Source organism: Athene noctua, chromosome 23 (assembly GCF_965140245.1).
Source record: "Athene noctua chromosome 23, bAthNoc1.hap1.1, whole genome shotgun sequence".
Taxonomy (NCBI): domain Eukaryota; kingdom Metazoa; phylum Chordata; class Aves; order Strigiformes; family Strigidae; genus Athene; species Athene noctua.
The window spans coordinates 4,970,244-4,985,850 of record NC_134059.1 but is presented as its reverse complement, the minus strand read 5'-3'; the positions used below and the strand labels follow the sequence as shown (position 1 = coordinate 4,985,850).

The window sequence follows — 15,607 nt, the reverse complement described above, 5'->3', positions numbered from 1 at the left end:
TCTGCTTAATGCCAGCTATTCCCAAAACACAGATTTCATTTGCAACCAAACACGTGAGCCTGCCGGCTATTACGGAGAGTTCACCGAGCGTCACAAGGATCCACGCTGTCTCATTAGGCTGTCATGCAATCCCCATGCCATCTTCAGTCTTATTCTTAGAAACCGTGAGCTCCCAGAGCAGGATCTATTTGATCTGCCTGAGTGAAAGCCCTTGGAACAATCTGTGACTTCTCAATAAAAATAAATATAACGAATTATTTGTAATAAATTTATTATATATGGATTTACAGAGCTAAATCGGACATATAAACAGCACCAAGCCAGTAAAATTTATTCTACAAAAACAACTTTAATACAAAAAAAGATGACTGCAATGCCTGACTCTTCACTCCTGAATTTGGACGGATTAAAAAAGCTAAACCCAAACCCCACAAATGTTTTAAAAAGGCTTAAGAATGTAGGCACTGGTGTTTGCGAAAATTTCTACGGCAGCAGTGAGGATCTTGTTACAGCATTTTAGAAGAATTAAGCTGCCCTCACTTTACCCCCTATTTTATTAACAGTGGAAGAAGCTGGTCATTGTCTTTGAGACAGCTGCTGAGTCTTCTTCTGCCCAAACACCCTACCTTTGCAACCAAAAAGAAAATATGGGGTAAGAGTCAGCTCCACTCAGGGTGTTTCCCATTTTATGGGAAACACCTCCCCGTGTTTAGTTCCTGGAGAAATCTGCTCTCTCCACTCCTTGGGGCTGGTGACCATGGGCAGGAGGCACGTGAGGACTCTCTGCAGTCCCCCCCCCAGCAGCCTGCGGGGTGCAGAGGCAGCAAACCCCACCGAAGGCAGCAGCGGGGCGCAGAGCACGGGCTGCACCCCGGGAGGCGAGCGGGGAGCCAGCTTGTACGTGGCCTCCCCGGCCTGGAAAGCGGGGAGCCAGGGCTCGGGAACCGTCCTCAGCCGAGGCAGAGCCTGGGGAGGAAGCTCACCATGCATCCAGCGTCGGGGCCAAGGCAACGTCGTCCCCTGCCTACACGGGTTCAGATCAAGGCTGGCTTCTCTCCGTGGGTTTTCCTGGCTTCTGCCAGAGATGAGTTTGGTCCCTGCTGACTTTGTGGGGAGCTGGACAGCTGGTTTACAGCATTGGGAAGAGCAGATTAGCAGTATCTCTGCCTAGCCTAAACTGCCACACACTGGTGCTATTTTCTTTGAAACAAACACTCATTTGCTGGACATAAAAAGGAACTTAAGTAACCAAACGATTATAGATACAAAACACAACGCCTGCAGCACGAACAGAGGATTGATCACTGCTCCTTGTACCTATCACGGGGCCGCAGAAACACTGCCTGGGCAGTCCCTGTACGGCCACTCCCCGCGTGGTACAGCTCTGCTCTGACACACAGCACACACATTGCAGCTGCCCAGGATAAACATGTACATTCAGCCCTAATAACTTTTCCAAAGCTGCTCTTTAATAGCCCATGAAGCAGTCCCCCTGGCTGCAGCCGCAAGAAAGCGCTTTCTGAAGCTTCCTATATCCTTTATTTTCCACCCAAATTCCCCCCACCCCGCCCCAGAAATGGTAAAGCACACAGAATGCAGACTTAAAAGGTGTAACAGGGTCACGACCACTCCTCCATCCCACCCAACCCAGCCCAAACCACCAAGGCACATCAGACTGCCCTCCCTCTAGGACTACCTTCACCTGACTTTTCCCTCTTTCCCCCATTTTTAAAGGGTGAAGCCGACAAAAACATTTTCCTCACTAGGAAACAGCAAGTGCTTTCATCACTTTTAGTACGGATAAAACCAAATTCTAACAAAATGTATCTTAACTGCCACCCTCATGTTTCCATGGGAAATGCTAATCTTCTTTAAACACATTCCCTGATGGACGTTGCCACCAGATGGCCTTTGCAGAATTGAGGTCAAATTTTAAACACCTAAGCTTTGTCAGAGAGATCCTAAGTCCCTCAATATTAGGTATGCTTTTTTTTTTTTCCTTTTTCTTTTTAAAAAAGTTGTTCTAGGTTTGCTTGCCTACGGAAGCCAGATACCCACTGGAAGGCTAACTTTGGTGCAATTCTAGCTTCCCACCAGCTCAAGCCCATCTTCTTTCCAAGCCAACATTATTGCCCTGAATTTTTGTGTGTGAAGATTTTCAGAAAGAAGAGCAAACAGATATGTGCAATCCCCGATTCTAGGAGATTAGGACCACGACCTGCTCTTTCCCACCACCAGAGAACAGACTGTCCCCTTGCAGAGGTCCACAGCAACAGTTGCTCAACTTCTGCTCCTCTTCAGTGCTCTGAATCTGAGAAGTAAGAAGGTTGAGTCCATCTCCACACAAGCATATCTTCTCCTGCTACTCTGTGTGACTCCGTCTGAATCCGTGACTCATTTGAAGCCAGAAAGTCCACAGCTCTCTCCCAGACCCGCTTCATTTTTTTTCTGCAAGAAACAGCAACAAAAAGAAAATACATTAGAATCATATCCTCATTGTGCTTTCCTGCTTACAGCAATTGCAGCTGCTGGTCAAGCTACTGCTAGCTGCCTCCTGTTCCCTGTGCAGACAGGAAAGGAGATTAAACCTGAATTCTGGTTTAGAAGCAATTTCAGGCCAGGACATGAAAACACAAGTCCTGCTGGGCAGTTGGGAAGAGGAGACCGTCTGTCAGTACCAGTAATTGATGACTGCCCTGAATTTCAAGCTCAATTCGTATTGCGAAGGGGCTCGATTAGCAAATTGCCCTCACCCTTCCTGCCTGCAGGGAGACCTCAGACCAGGGAAGTCCAGCCCGGTTTTGAATCAATGTCTAGTAATTCTGGGCACCACACACACAGACATCAGTTCAAAACATCTGAAATTACCACCAGTACGAAAAGGAGTTTTGCGACTGATAAAGAGTGAGGATGTTTAAAACTGTGCAGCACACGTAGCGTTCTGTGCTGTCAGGAGAACAAAGTAGCTCCGTTTAGCCAAAACACAAGAAACGGTCCTACAGAGATGGAGCAAATGGCACATAAACCACCAAGAACCAGGCTGCAGGCCTCCGGCCCCACCACCCATGGAGCAACTATCCCGATCACAATTCCCTTCTGAAAAAGCACCAAAACCACCCATCTCGCTCCATCTCCCTTTCAAGCTGCCCAACTCAAACTGGTAATTTTCCAGGCAGTGACATACAGAAGCACTTCAGAAGAGCCTCCCAATGCCCTGTTCAACGCATTGGAAGGTTTATTCTGAAAAGCCCAGCACCTGTCAGGAGAATAAGGTACGATGGCTGAGAAAAGAGGATAGCACCCAACGCACATTAGATGAAAGGGAGAAAATCAGATGCTCCATGCCCAAGCAAAACAAAATCCAATTACTGTTTGATAGAACAATGACAATACACCTGTGTGACTGCACAAAACATCAGCCCTGGGACTGTCACATTAATCTGCAGCAGGTTACGACATAGCCTGAGTTATGTCAAAATCCTTTATAAACTGAAAGGACAGACACACTATTCTTGCAGTCCAGCTTCCCATCAATTGTCTGCTCATGGTCTGTTGCCCCGTAACTGCATTTCTTAACTGAGCTGAAGAATATCATGCTGACAGCCCTCCTTAATGAATAAAATTCAGCTCACCTGCTTTGAGGAGGGATGAGGCTGTCCCGAACATGGAAAATACCAACATAGGGGTAACGCTCCAAATTCCGCTCCCATTCCTTATAGTGGTCCTGGACAACAGCTGGAGGGCAGGAGGACAAAACAGTGAGAAACCTCAACATTGCAGAGGAGAACAGGGTTACTTGCATTCACAGAGCTACTGGATTCTACCTATGATCTTCTTCACCATTTCATACATGGCTTGTTCCTCTTCCTCCATCTTCCGCCAGCGATATCTAAGGAAGATCAGGATCCCCCAAAGAGTTATCAGACCTAGAAGAATAAAACCAAACGGAATTCAGTAACTGAAAGATGTGTACTTGCTGGATGCTAGCAGTTTTATTTCCGATGCCACCTGTCCCCAGAGGCAGCTTTCACTCCCTGCTACCCAGGCCTGCTTGGAACTGAATCCAAGCCATTCATTTTGTTTACCAGCACAGCTGCACCCTGCAAAAACCTCAGTACTGACAACACCTGCAGCAGAAGAGCACGCGTGGATGTGGGAAGAGGTGGTCGGGAGGCCTCATCATGGAGTTTCCCTCCCCACCCCGCCAGAAACCTCAATACAACCACAGGGCTTCAATTCTCTAAATCCCAGAGTTATCTCTTCGCTAGAGGCCTCCCCCACAATAACCACTTAGGGAGACTGTCAAGCTTCACTGCTCCGAAGATAGCTGCTTGATAAGGAAATAAAGCCTGGGGCTTCAGCGCCAGCCTGAAATTCAGGAGATCTATATTGAAGGTTTAGCATTGACAAATGCCCCCATTACGACATGAGCTAACTTTAGTATCTCAGTCTTTACAATAAACATAACTATCCCCTCTCACCCCCACCTTGTCTGGCTAGATTATAAACTCTTCCAGTCAACACTCATCTCTTGTTATCACCTCACTCAGTAAGACCTCTGTCTCAGCTGGGGCATAACAGACTATTCCAATAAAACCTCTACCACTGAAATGCTACAAGTCATTATTAAAGAGGCTAGAAGACTTTGTAGCTTAGTGCAAGAAAAGAAGGAAAAACCCGAATCTTTTAGGTAGGTTAACATACTTATTTTGCAGACCATAGTAATGAGTACTTGAGGAATACCCAGAGAGCTAATCAGCTTGCTGATTTAAAGTAAGTGTTAAGTGCTCACAGCACAAGAGCAGGTCTACAGGTCTCCCTCTGCTGCCAGAACAAAGGTTAATTAGAAATTAACTCATCAGCAGATTTATTTCATCTCTGTTAGTAATTTCATATGGCTGGGAGAATGCATGTGCATGCACGAGTTCATCGCTACAGCTAGAGGGGGAAGAAGCTGATTACTAACACTGATGACTTACTCCAGAAAAACAGGAAAAGGTTCATAATGGCTGTGACCACTGCCCGACGGAAACGGCAGCCGAGCCCCATCTGAGGATGGGCTGATTCAAGACAGAACACTTCCTCCATTCTGGTAACTGGTTCCGAAAGGTCTCTGCCTTTCAACCTGATGGGAAGAGGCAGAAAATCTTCACTGAAGAGAGCAGACACTCCAACTGCAGTCTTTAATCAAGACAGGGAGAACAGACTGCGGATGCAGTAACTCGTTCTGTACACCACATAGAAAATACACCAACATCCTTGCAGCTCGTCCTTCCAGAACATTTTGGGACTGGCTGCTTAGCAAGGAATGGATATGGCTTTAGAAAAGGCAGCAGGGCTGGAACTCCCACTGGTAAACTGAAGTCTCCCTCTGCAGACTCTTTGACAGCACCTCTCAGCGTGCAGAAGATTAAACTTTAAATTGGATTCCCACCTCCCAGCACAGAGAAATGGAAATGTTTACTGAGTCACTCATCAGCAATTGCAGAGCGAGCAGTTGAGGGAGACTCTGAACGTCTGTGGAGGTTTTGCTGTTTTCCTCAGTACAGATGAGCATAAACAGTTTAGCTAGAAAAGTGACAATGCATCAGCTGTATCTGCGGTGAGAACAGACACACCCTCGGAAAGCATTCATGGCAAAATCGATAACACATCCTCCTGCAAAATCACTCTACACACCTGCTGTGCTATCCGATACGCTTTTAACTCACTTCTTTGTATACAGATCTACACTGATGTGGTTTCCTTATTAGATACACTTAGCCAACAGGCATCGAGTAATCCAAGTGAGAGCCATCAGATTCAGAGGAATTGGACTAAAGGGGATTTCATTTGTTTAAGCTACTAATTCATTCTACATTTGCAATGAATAACCTATTAGACAAAGACGTTTTCTTAATTTACTAGTGCACAGCTCACAAACTGCTGGCAGCTTCTATTTGGTTACTGGATTCTACAGTAGCTGGAGACACACAGTTGTTTCCCACCCCCTTGTCTTATTTACAACCCAAATTCCATGAAAATATTTAAAATATGCAGCAGAATCACCCAGTGCAGAGCTCATTTTCAGTTCTGCCTCTCAGACTAGCACCTAGAAAAATAATCTCATGTAGCGTTTGCTAAAAATGCCACTGGCAGGTTTTTGAGCATGCTGAACACTCATTCTGCACGCTATGCAGACTTGGTGAAAGTGGATCCATTCGGCCAACAGCCGGCAGAGTTGCTAATTATGACGAAAAAAAAAAAAAAGGGGGAGTATATTGTATCACACGGCTCATGACATGAGCCCTGCTCCTGTATAAAAACATGAATTTTAGAACTCTGGATCCCAGCCCACCTACAAATCCAAACCTGCCACTAAAGAAGCTATGTCCTGTCCTGTGGATTTGTCACACGCCAATAATCAAAGCAGTAGACACTGTCTGATCCTTAGATCACAGCGGCAGCTGCAGAAATTTTTTAGAGAAAAATCAAGCAGTGGGAATTCAAACAACCTATGCCCACCAACTCCAGCGTTACTAGTGTTACAATTCATTTAATCACAGATACATTTAGCAATGTTAAAATGCAAACAAATGTTAGACTTCAGAGTTAACACAGACTGGAGGCAGCCCACACTTTCCGGAGGAAGATAATGATGTCTGCGGACTCTGGATAGGAGTCTTTCATTAGGTCATGGCCTGAATGTTGTATTTTTTACCTGAAAGAACTAGTATTTCTGCTATTTCTCACGTACTGAAGACTGCTAGCTAAGAAACCCAAGAGAAAAAGGCCCCACTGATGACCGACCCAGACCCTACATCGTCAAACCATTCATTTTAACACGTACTGTGTGTTCTGCCAGACAGAAAACTGACACCAAAGAAAAGGTACCATTCAACAATCCATTTTCCATTCCTCCTCACTGGGACTTGCTCCAAAAGATCCCAAAGCACAGGGGACATTCTTTACTGAAGAGGGTGCTTTGCTGTGCAATAAACCCTTTGGTCAAAGGATGCAGTTCCACCAATACCGAAGCTTTCTCCAGTAACTGTACCGAAGAAAAGTCATCTTGGGAAAAGGGACTAAAAGGGAAAGTTTAAGCAGTGTTGTTGTAGTTGCAGGAGCGTGGGCAGGCCACCAGGACCATCACCTCTAAACCACTGATAGCCAGAAGCAGCCCTGACCTCACATTTACGCCTCATCTGCAAGACCAGCGCGTTCGTGAACGCCATGTCCCCCAGTGCAAAGGCTGGGAAACAGACTCCCAGGGAATGAGCTCAGTTGCCAATTTTTGCTGCAGGGCTGTACTTTTCACTTGGAAGCTCGCCCAGCAAGCACTGACAAAGCCAATAGCAGATTATCTTCTGGAATCTAACAAGGTATGGGAGCTTTTAGGGCACACGACAGAGGATGTCAAATTATGTATCAGCCAACACCAGAAAATGTAACTTTGACACAGTGGACTTGCACTTACCATATTCCTAAATCCTTGTTACTGTTTAGTATCCAGTGCAGGGCAGCTTCAAACTTCCGTGGGGAACTACCAGTTACATTCTGTTCAGAAGAATCCAAAAGATGATTAGTTCTCCATTCATTTAAAATACTAAATAACGTTATTTCATTACAGGAGTGGGAGAATTCATTCTATACAGCCTGTCCCTAGGTTAATTCTTATCGTAGTTCTGCAAACTGGAGGAAGGAGAACTAAATCTGAAGGTCTGTCTGGACTAAAGTCTTCTGACTATGGTAGATGATGCACGAAGCACTCTGTGAAATAACACTATCCCAGACTGTTAAGACTAACCACTAAATACAACATAATCTTACTGACAGTTTACCATGAAAGAAATGGAATGCTAGATCAAAGCAGTCTGTCTTCTGACACTTTGGGGTATAGAAAAATCCTTCTTCTGCCCAGCCCTCAATCCAGGGAAATTTCTGGTTTCACAAGACTGATGACTATAGTGAAAAAACAAACCATTAAGTTAGATTTACAGGGGCTGAATCAGAGATGTTGGAGAAGATTATTTTCAAAAGAACTGCTGAGAACAGGACTGGCCAAAGGGGAAGCTAGAGAAATGGGAAAGAATCAAAACAGGATGAGGAAGTAAAACAGATGGCGAATTGCTTTAGTATCTATTATTTATTGCCTTATAAGAGACTAAGCACTATGTTATAACAATAGCTGTTCACAGCCTACTCACCACCACATGATCCTTCGCTTCACTAACCCAAATGCATTTGCTTTTCAGATTCTCAGGGTTTCCGCATTCAAAATTACCTGGTAAAAACGTCAAATAGAAATAATGTTTTGAAAAAAAGCCCTTGAACAGTTCAGAAGTACACTAAACTGTCTGGAAATGCTATCCTTTAAAATCTGCTGTAGCTCTGAGCAAAATGATTACAAGGTAAGATTGATACTGTAGGCAGATATGATTATGACTATTAATAAAATGCTCAGCCACTGCATATAGGTTGGATAAGGGCAATCAAACCTCATGCTTCAGTGAGTGAGCTACTCAACACAGAACGAGGGGAAAAAATACTGTTTCTCCCCCTTGCAGAGTACATAACCACCTCTCTGACCTAATGCCCTGCAGAGGGGCTCCTTCCATCAAGTATCAATGACTGTGGTGTTGGAATTAATGATCATCATTCAAAATGCTTCCAAGGAGCCTAAATTGCAGACCTACTTTTTACCCAGGCAAAGAAATGCTGGCAAGGAACTAAAGCTTCTATATCTTGCTTCACAAAGTTGACTAAACAAATGTGCTGAGAGCCTCTGTAAAACTGGTGGAAATTCTGCAGGTGCCGAAGTCTGATTTGAAAAGACTTAGAAATTCTGGGAAGCTTAAGTATCTAAAGACTTCAGCCTTGTTGAGATCTGAAATCTAGAAAATGGAACTTAAGCACTTTTACTGATTAACACTGTCACACATCTTGCTGAATAAGTTTCTAGTCATACACTGAATTTCTAGCAGCCTCCTCCATCACAAAATACTAGTTATGGAGCAGAGTTGCTCATACCTAGTAGAGACTGGCTGAACTACTGTGCTCGGTTAGCTCCTCAGCTAAGAAAGCCTGTCTCATTCTGTACTGAGAAAAGAGGCACTCATGATCAGCTGCCACATTTCAGTAGAGAGCTGGCAATTTCTTAAGTCACTTTAACTTTATTTGTAAGAACACATCATCTTACACTTACTGGCTCTGAGAGTCTTGAAGACAATTTCAAGATGCTGGTAGGAAAGAACCATAAAACTGAATACTTCCACCTCAAATCCCCAATACATCAAGTGCAAATAAGGACCACTCCACAAGAGCACACTGATATGAATGCATTAGCTAAGCACTGTTCAGAATAAAAATAAACACATCTTTTCCTATTTTTCTATTACCTGACTTTCTCAGAGCTCTTCAAGTGGAACTGACTGTTCCATAAACCCCTCTCTTCAAACTGAGGTTAAAAATGTTCAGACAGCTGGGAGAGGCAGTTTGCTGAATGCTTGTAAGCGTTTTATAATGACAATTGGAACTTACCAGCTTGTATGGACAAGTAGTTATACAGCTCGTGCAGTATGTTCATTATTACCTCCTTCTGTTTAGCTTGACAGAACTGAAAGTCAGAAACAGGTAACAGACATGAACAGACTGGCAGTAACAGGACAGGGGTCAGACTAGCTAAAAATACCGAAGCAAAATACCAGCAGTGGGGTCTGGCTCAGTCATGCACCACTAGTTCAAATTAAACACACCTGCAGCAAAGATCTACACTTTCTGAGTCAAAAACAAGCTAGCACATCCTCTGAGAGTGCCACCAATTCCCCCAGCCCCAAATGCACCACCAGACGTCCCCGCTGACCGACCACAGATGGATTCTTTGCCTCCAGAACATCACAGGAGACTAAGCCTAACTCTGAACCCAATACAAAACTTTATCTCTCCTAATAACACATTAGGATAAAAGAAACAGGGCTGTACAAACGCTTCATGATGGAATTCAGGGAATTAGTTGGATTAAATCTCCTATTGTTAAAGCTGAACACAGCTTTAATGCAAACCAATATCAATTCTGTTACAACTATTAGAGAAATTGATTCACATAATTGGGAATTTAAATTTTTATCTTTTGAAGTCTCATATACAGTCCAAATTTAATCTGGCCCATTAATTCCAACTCATCAAATCACAATTTTTTTTTCTGTAAAATGACAGAAGTAATATTTTTACAGCGATACTGATACTGGTGGAAGTTACCTAGAATAATTACTCCTCTGTGAAAATCCCCCATCCACAATACTCAAAGATAAATAAATATATGCTTACATCATCTGTTCTTGTGTCACAGTCCACAGGCAAGAGATTAACTATAAGAGAGAAGCGGAGGGCAAGTTAGCTGGCTGCAAAACAAGAGCTTTCATCAAAAAAGTAATTAACTTTTTAAAAGAAGGCTCTACTTTAAAGTCCAATTCTACTATTCTTAATCTCACACTACACAGTACCGTGCTATGCAAATAGCACATTTAAAGTGATGCTTTGGTAGGCAGCACTGAAAGCAAAACAAATAAAACAGGTGCAAATGAGGAACCCTGTTCAGCTGGAAAGTAAAAACTGGGGTCTGAATGTTTTAACAGCTCCTTTTAAGTAAACGTTTCGTGCTCCTCTACTACCCACTGCTTTGCACTGATCTTTTACAATCTAGTAATGCCATTCACTGCACGCCACGGTCACCTGAAATATCACGGTGATAACAGAGATTTAAATCAAGCCTCCTCAAGGCAAAAGCAGAGGATTTATTTTAGTTGGAGCTGTAAGCTCTGCAGATTATGGCCTCCGGTTTAACAGCCCCCTCCCACTCCGACAACTGGATATATACTGGCCGTCGGTCCACCATGCAGTACCTTCTAGCAATCTTAACTCCCCGAGAATTTAAAGAATTTGCAGCTGTGCCACAAGATTTCTTGCTTCAAAATACCATTGGTATTTCAAAATATCTAACAAAGTTGTAAAAGGCGCATCAGAAATTCACTGACATTGGACAGTTTTATTCCAATGTTGAGAAAGCAGGAAACAGCTTTCCCAGGCCATGCAAAATGCACAAACACAGACAGGCACAGAGTGCCGAGTTGCAGGACTCACACCTTCCCAACCACACCCCAAACCCTTTCTTCTTTCAGTTCAAAGCTCTGAAATGCCAGTATTTCCACTTGTTCTAGCTGGGGAACTCTGTTTTAAAAACCAGGTGATGGGGAAGCCCCTTTTCATTTCTCATCGAAGCTCTGCCACACCTGAAGTGCCCAAGTACCAATTCAACCGCTGTATTTCTCATATGGCTGGGATAAAGGCCACAAAGGGCTGTGCTGTGCAGAGGCTAACATTAAAACCACACAATGGGCCATTACACAGACGTTATGTTACACAATGGACAATCATAAAATACATCCTTGGCCTAGCAGGAATGTCACTCTCCATAAAACTCATGGTTTTGAATAACTGAAGGCCAAACTCACTTGAAAAAAAACACACTTGACTTACTTCCCAAGACTAACAAGGTTTCCCACAGACAAGGGGAGATGGAAATGGGGACAGAAGCAGAGATGTCAGGTTACAGCAATGAAAGCGATAAACATGATGCTGATGGAAGCAGTTGGAAGCAGTAAGGGGAAAGCAAAAAAAAAAAGGATTAAAACAGTGCACGTACAGTTATCCTCTCTCCTGTCAAGCCAGCTTGACCCAATCATCTTCACCACGAGGATGCCCAGAAAAATCAGCAGCAGCACAAAGCTGGCGAGGCAAAGGAACTGGGAGAGGTAGTACTCGAGGCCTTTGCCCTTTCCCTCTGTCTGCTGCTTGGGGACTGACCGCAACAAGTGAGTGCGGGAGGTTATTCCCTGCTGCCCTGCTCCTGACGCTTCCCACCAGCTCCCTGAGGCCAGCCCTCTATCGCCCCTAGACCTCCATGAGAAATGCCGGAGCAGTCCCCCTCCCCTGCTGCTGGGGTTCAGGTCCCTGTCTGCCTCCTTCCGAACACTGGGAGCCAAGTCCCCTTTCCCTCTCCCAAACTGGTGACTCAACCCTCCAGGTCCTGCTGAGGTGCCCCAGTGGGAGCTGGGGGTCACCTCACTTTCCCGCCTCCACGAGCTGTTAGAGGAGAGCCCTTTCCTTTCCCCTGCTGTCTCCCACTGAGCCCGTCCTTCCGACATGCCCCAATGCCTCCTGGACCTCAGACTCCCACTCTCATCGCTGGAAAGGGGTTTGGAGCTGAGCCCCCCGCCTCTGCCTGTGGAGGTACCCCAGGAAGACGTGGAGCTCAGCCCCCCAACCCCATCCAGGGATGGCCCTGACCCAGCCCTACTGCCGAGCCCCCCACTTCTCTCTGCAGATGTGCTCCACTGGGACGCGGAGTTTGAGTCCCGAAACCTGTCCAGGGACGGCCTCAACCCAGTGCTGAGCCCCCCACTTCTCTCTGCTGATGTACCCCACTGCAATGAGGAGCCCCGAAATCCATCCAGGGATGGTTCTGACCCAGCACTGAGCTCCTCACCTCTCTCTGTAAATGTGCTCCACTGGGACATGGAGCTTGGCCCCCGAAGCCCATCCAGGGACGTCCCCAGCCCAGTGCTGAGCCCCCTGCTTCTCTCCGCAGAGGCGTACCACTGGGAAGGGGTGCTCATCGCCCCGAGCCCGTCCAGGGACGCCCCCTGCCCAGCCCCAAGCCCCCCACTTCTCTCTATAGATGTATCCCACTGGGAAGGGGAGCTCAGCCCACCCAGGGATGCCCCCAGCCCGGCTCTGGCCCCTCCACTTCTCTCTACAGACGTCCCCCACTGGGCTGAGGGGGTCAGCCCCCCAAAGCTGTCCCGGGACAGGCCTCCCTCAGCCCTGGAGCCGAGGCCTCCGCCCCGGCCCGGGGGGGACCCCCGGGAGTCCCCCCAGGACAGCCCGCCACCCTCCCCAGACGTCCCCCAGCGGGACGCGGGCTGCTGCCCCCCTTCCTCCTCCTCCTCCTCCTCCTCCTCATCCTCCTCCTCCTCACTGTCGTGGGCGGCCCCGACGGGGCTGAGGTTGAAGTCGGAGCGGTGCCGCGAGGGCGAGGCCTGCTGCGGCCTGGCGGAGGTGCGGGCCGGGCTCGATGGCGGGCCGTGGCCCCTGCGCCTGGCCGCCGCCACCTCGGCCCGCAGGCAGCCCAGCTTCTTGATGTAGACTTTGCGGGTGGTGGCGGTGATGGGCCCCGGCCGGTACCCGAGCGCTATCAGCTCCTTCCGGAGCTCCGCGTCTGTCAGGTCCGCCATGGCCGCGCCGCTGACACCAGGCCCCACCGGAAGTTCTCGGTGAGTAAGGAAGCTGGGCCGCCATCTTGGGTGGGGCCGGGCGTCCCCCTCGGTCGGCCATCTTGAGAAGGGCAAGTGCCGGGCCCCCGCGGCCGCCTCTGCGGGCGCCATGTTGATAAGGGAGGCGGGGAGTGAGCGCCATCTTGAGAAGGTCGAGGGAAAGGACTGCTTCCCGGATACCGCTGCCGCCATCTTGTGAGGGCGGGTCGCTGGTTCCGCCATGTTGGGGAGGTCGGGGCCCTCACAGAGAGGGAATGGCGCAGGGCGGGGACTGTTCCTCATCTCAGGAGAGGGAAAAGGAGGGAGAAAAGGAGAAAGCGAAGGGCAAAAGCAGCCTCAGCATCTGGGGCCAACCAGTGTCACCACCCAGTCACTCTGGTGGAGCCCTGCTCAGGAGCAATCAGGTGGGTTGAGCACCTCTCACCTCACTCCGACCAAGCTACACCTGTATTTTGACACTTTTAAGGACATTTATGAGGAGTAAGAAGTTTCTTCCCCCACACACATTTTTCTCATCCCTCTCATCGCTGCCAAGTTGTTGAGCTGGCACCCATCAAGCAGGCTGGAGCTTTGCCATCACTTTCAGCAGGATCAGGGTCCAGGTCCTCAGGATATTTGCTGGGGAAGGAGGTTACTTGCATACTTTGCAGCCTAAAAAGGCAAACCCAAGCTTCGACTTGAAAATTTATTTTGGCAAGGCAGTGATGTACAGTAATTGCTTTCCCTGCTGCCGCCTATAAAGAAAGTAATGAAAGTGGCTGAAATACTGTGGCGTAATATCAGAATTTAATTAAAGATAATGAAAAAGTAGTGATGAATGCATGCAGGCTGTCTGTGCATCACCATTTTTATGATCAACACATGATATCAGAGAGGTGGAAACCTGGTGGACCCGCAGGAATGGGACCTGCAGCAAGCAGGAGCTGGTGGGGGGTCCGGGAGAGCTCAGCGTGGACACCCAGTGCTTATTACCAGGAGGCTGGAGATGCTAAACTGCCTCTGCAACAAAAAAACTTCTTTAGGGATACTCCTCCTTTCACACACACTTTGTTGCCGTGCCCTTCTTGTTTAGGGCACCAGACAAAGCTCGTCTCGCTCTTCCTGATTTATGCAAGAAAGCATCAACAAGATGCTGAGATTTGTTAATTTGGTTAGCAACAACAAATATACACTTAGTAGAGGCCAGCGAGCCCATTAAAAGAGCATACTCAGTTCCGATGGGAAGTGTGAACGTGCTAAACCAAGCCTCCCCTTCTCACTAACTGGAAAGCACAACTGACAGCTAATAATTTGGAGCGGTGTCTAATATAAATACTGAATTAGAATATGCTCTTAGTACACAGTTTCTGTACGCTCACAGCTTTCAGTTTGGAGAATCTCTGCCTAGACATGCAGATGTATGCTGGCATCTAAGCCTGAGCTGATACAAACCCATGAAGTAAGTGAACTCTTCTTGTTTTGGAGAAAAAGAACAATAGCAAAAACCCCAAAATATCCTTTCAACTTCTTGTGTTTCTGGAGGTCAGGGAAGTTACACCAGGACAGAGTCTGGCCCAGCAGCCTCACTGCGTGACCTTCAGAGTGGAGAACATGGGAGTGGTGTTTGACAACTGGAAGGCTGGGGAAAAGCTGTGATTCCTTGGCAGAAGGGAGGTTGGCAGTGTCAGCACTCAGCAGGAACAGATGCCTCTTCTTTGTGGAGAGAAATCCACGACCTCTCTCCCTTCCTCCCTCGCAATACAACCCTCGGGAGCATCCCTGCCTTCCCTGGAAGGTACCTGGACACCACAGAAAAGAAAGAGGGAGAAGATAGCCCTCTGTCTCTCAGACGTGACACAGCATGTATCCCCATGAACAATCAACTATTTGTTCCCGTCACCCTGCCCACAGTGCCGACGATGAGGCTGATGGTAGATTTTCTGCTTTTTGCAGCCCCTTCGTCATCCCCACAGCTCTGGGCAGCAGCAAAGGCTGCTGGGGCGAGCACAGGCTTGCTGATGCTGCAGATGGGCTGTGATGCTCAGAGACGCTCGACTGTGAAAAGCCAGTTTCCCAGCCCACGGTGTAACTCTCAAATATCTTGGCTGTAAATATCCTGAGCTGGATGTGGGAAGATGGGACAGCGAGGAGGGGACAGCCTCCACCTTCCCTGCTAGCCCAGAAGCTGCCTTAGGCCTGCTGGCAGTGACTCAGATATCAAATGGGAAGAGCAGGCGTGCTGTGCCGTCTGCTTCTCCTCTTGAAGTATCAAGACAGGACTGGTGTAAGCAGAGGGGTGGAAATAGATCTGCACCATC

The 15,607-nt window shown here is 47.3% G+C and overlaps 1 protein-coding gene across 3 annotated transcripts; it reads right to left on the bottom strand.

Annotated features, from left to right (window-relative positions):
• Positions 1 to 260: 260 nt before the first annotated feature.
• On the bottom strand, positions 261 to 13,298 carry LEMD2 (LEM domain nuclear envelope protein 2). Of its 3 annotated transcripts, XM_074925525.1 has the most exons (11): positions 12,586 to 13,287; positions 11,913 to 12,510; positions 11,681 to 11,870; positions 10,306 to 10,346; positions 9,520 to 9,595; positions 8,187 to 8,263; positions 7,457 to 7,536; positions 4,980 to 5,125; positions 3,825 to 3,926; positions 3,633 to 3,735; positions 261 to 2,448 (listed from the first exon to the last, which is right to left on the bottom strand). In XM_074925525.1, exons 1-11 carry the CDS (start codon positions 13,269 to 13,271, stop codon positions 2,298 to 2,300), a joined length of 2,250 nt encoding a protein of 749 aa, XP_074781626.1. In that variant the 5' UTR covers positions 13,272 to 13,287; the 3' UTR covers positions 261 to 2,297. The 3 variants fall into 3 exon arrangements, with proteins under 3 accessions (XP_074781626.1, XP_074781627.1, XP_074781625.1); XM_074925526.1 differs by lacking the exon at positions 11,913 to 12,510 and having other exon boundaries at positions 11,681 to 11,836; positions 13,016 to 13,298; XM_074925524.1 differs by having other exon boundaries at positions 11,681 to 13,287.
• Positions 13,299 to 15,607: the final 2,309 nt, after the last annotated feature.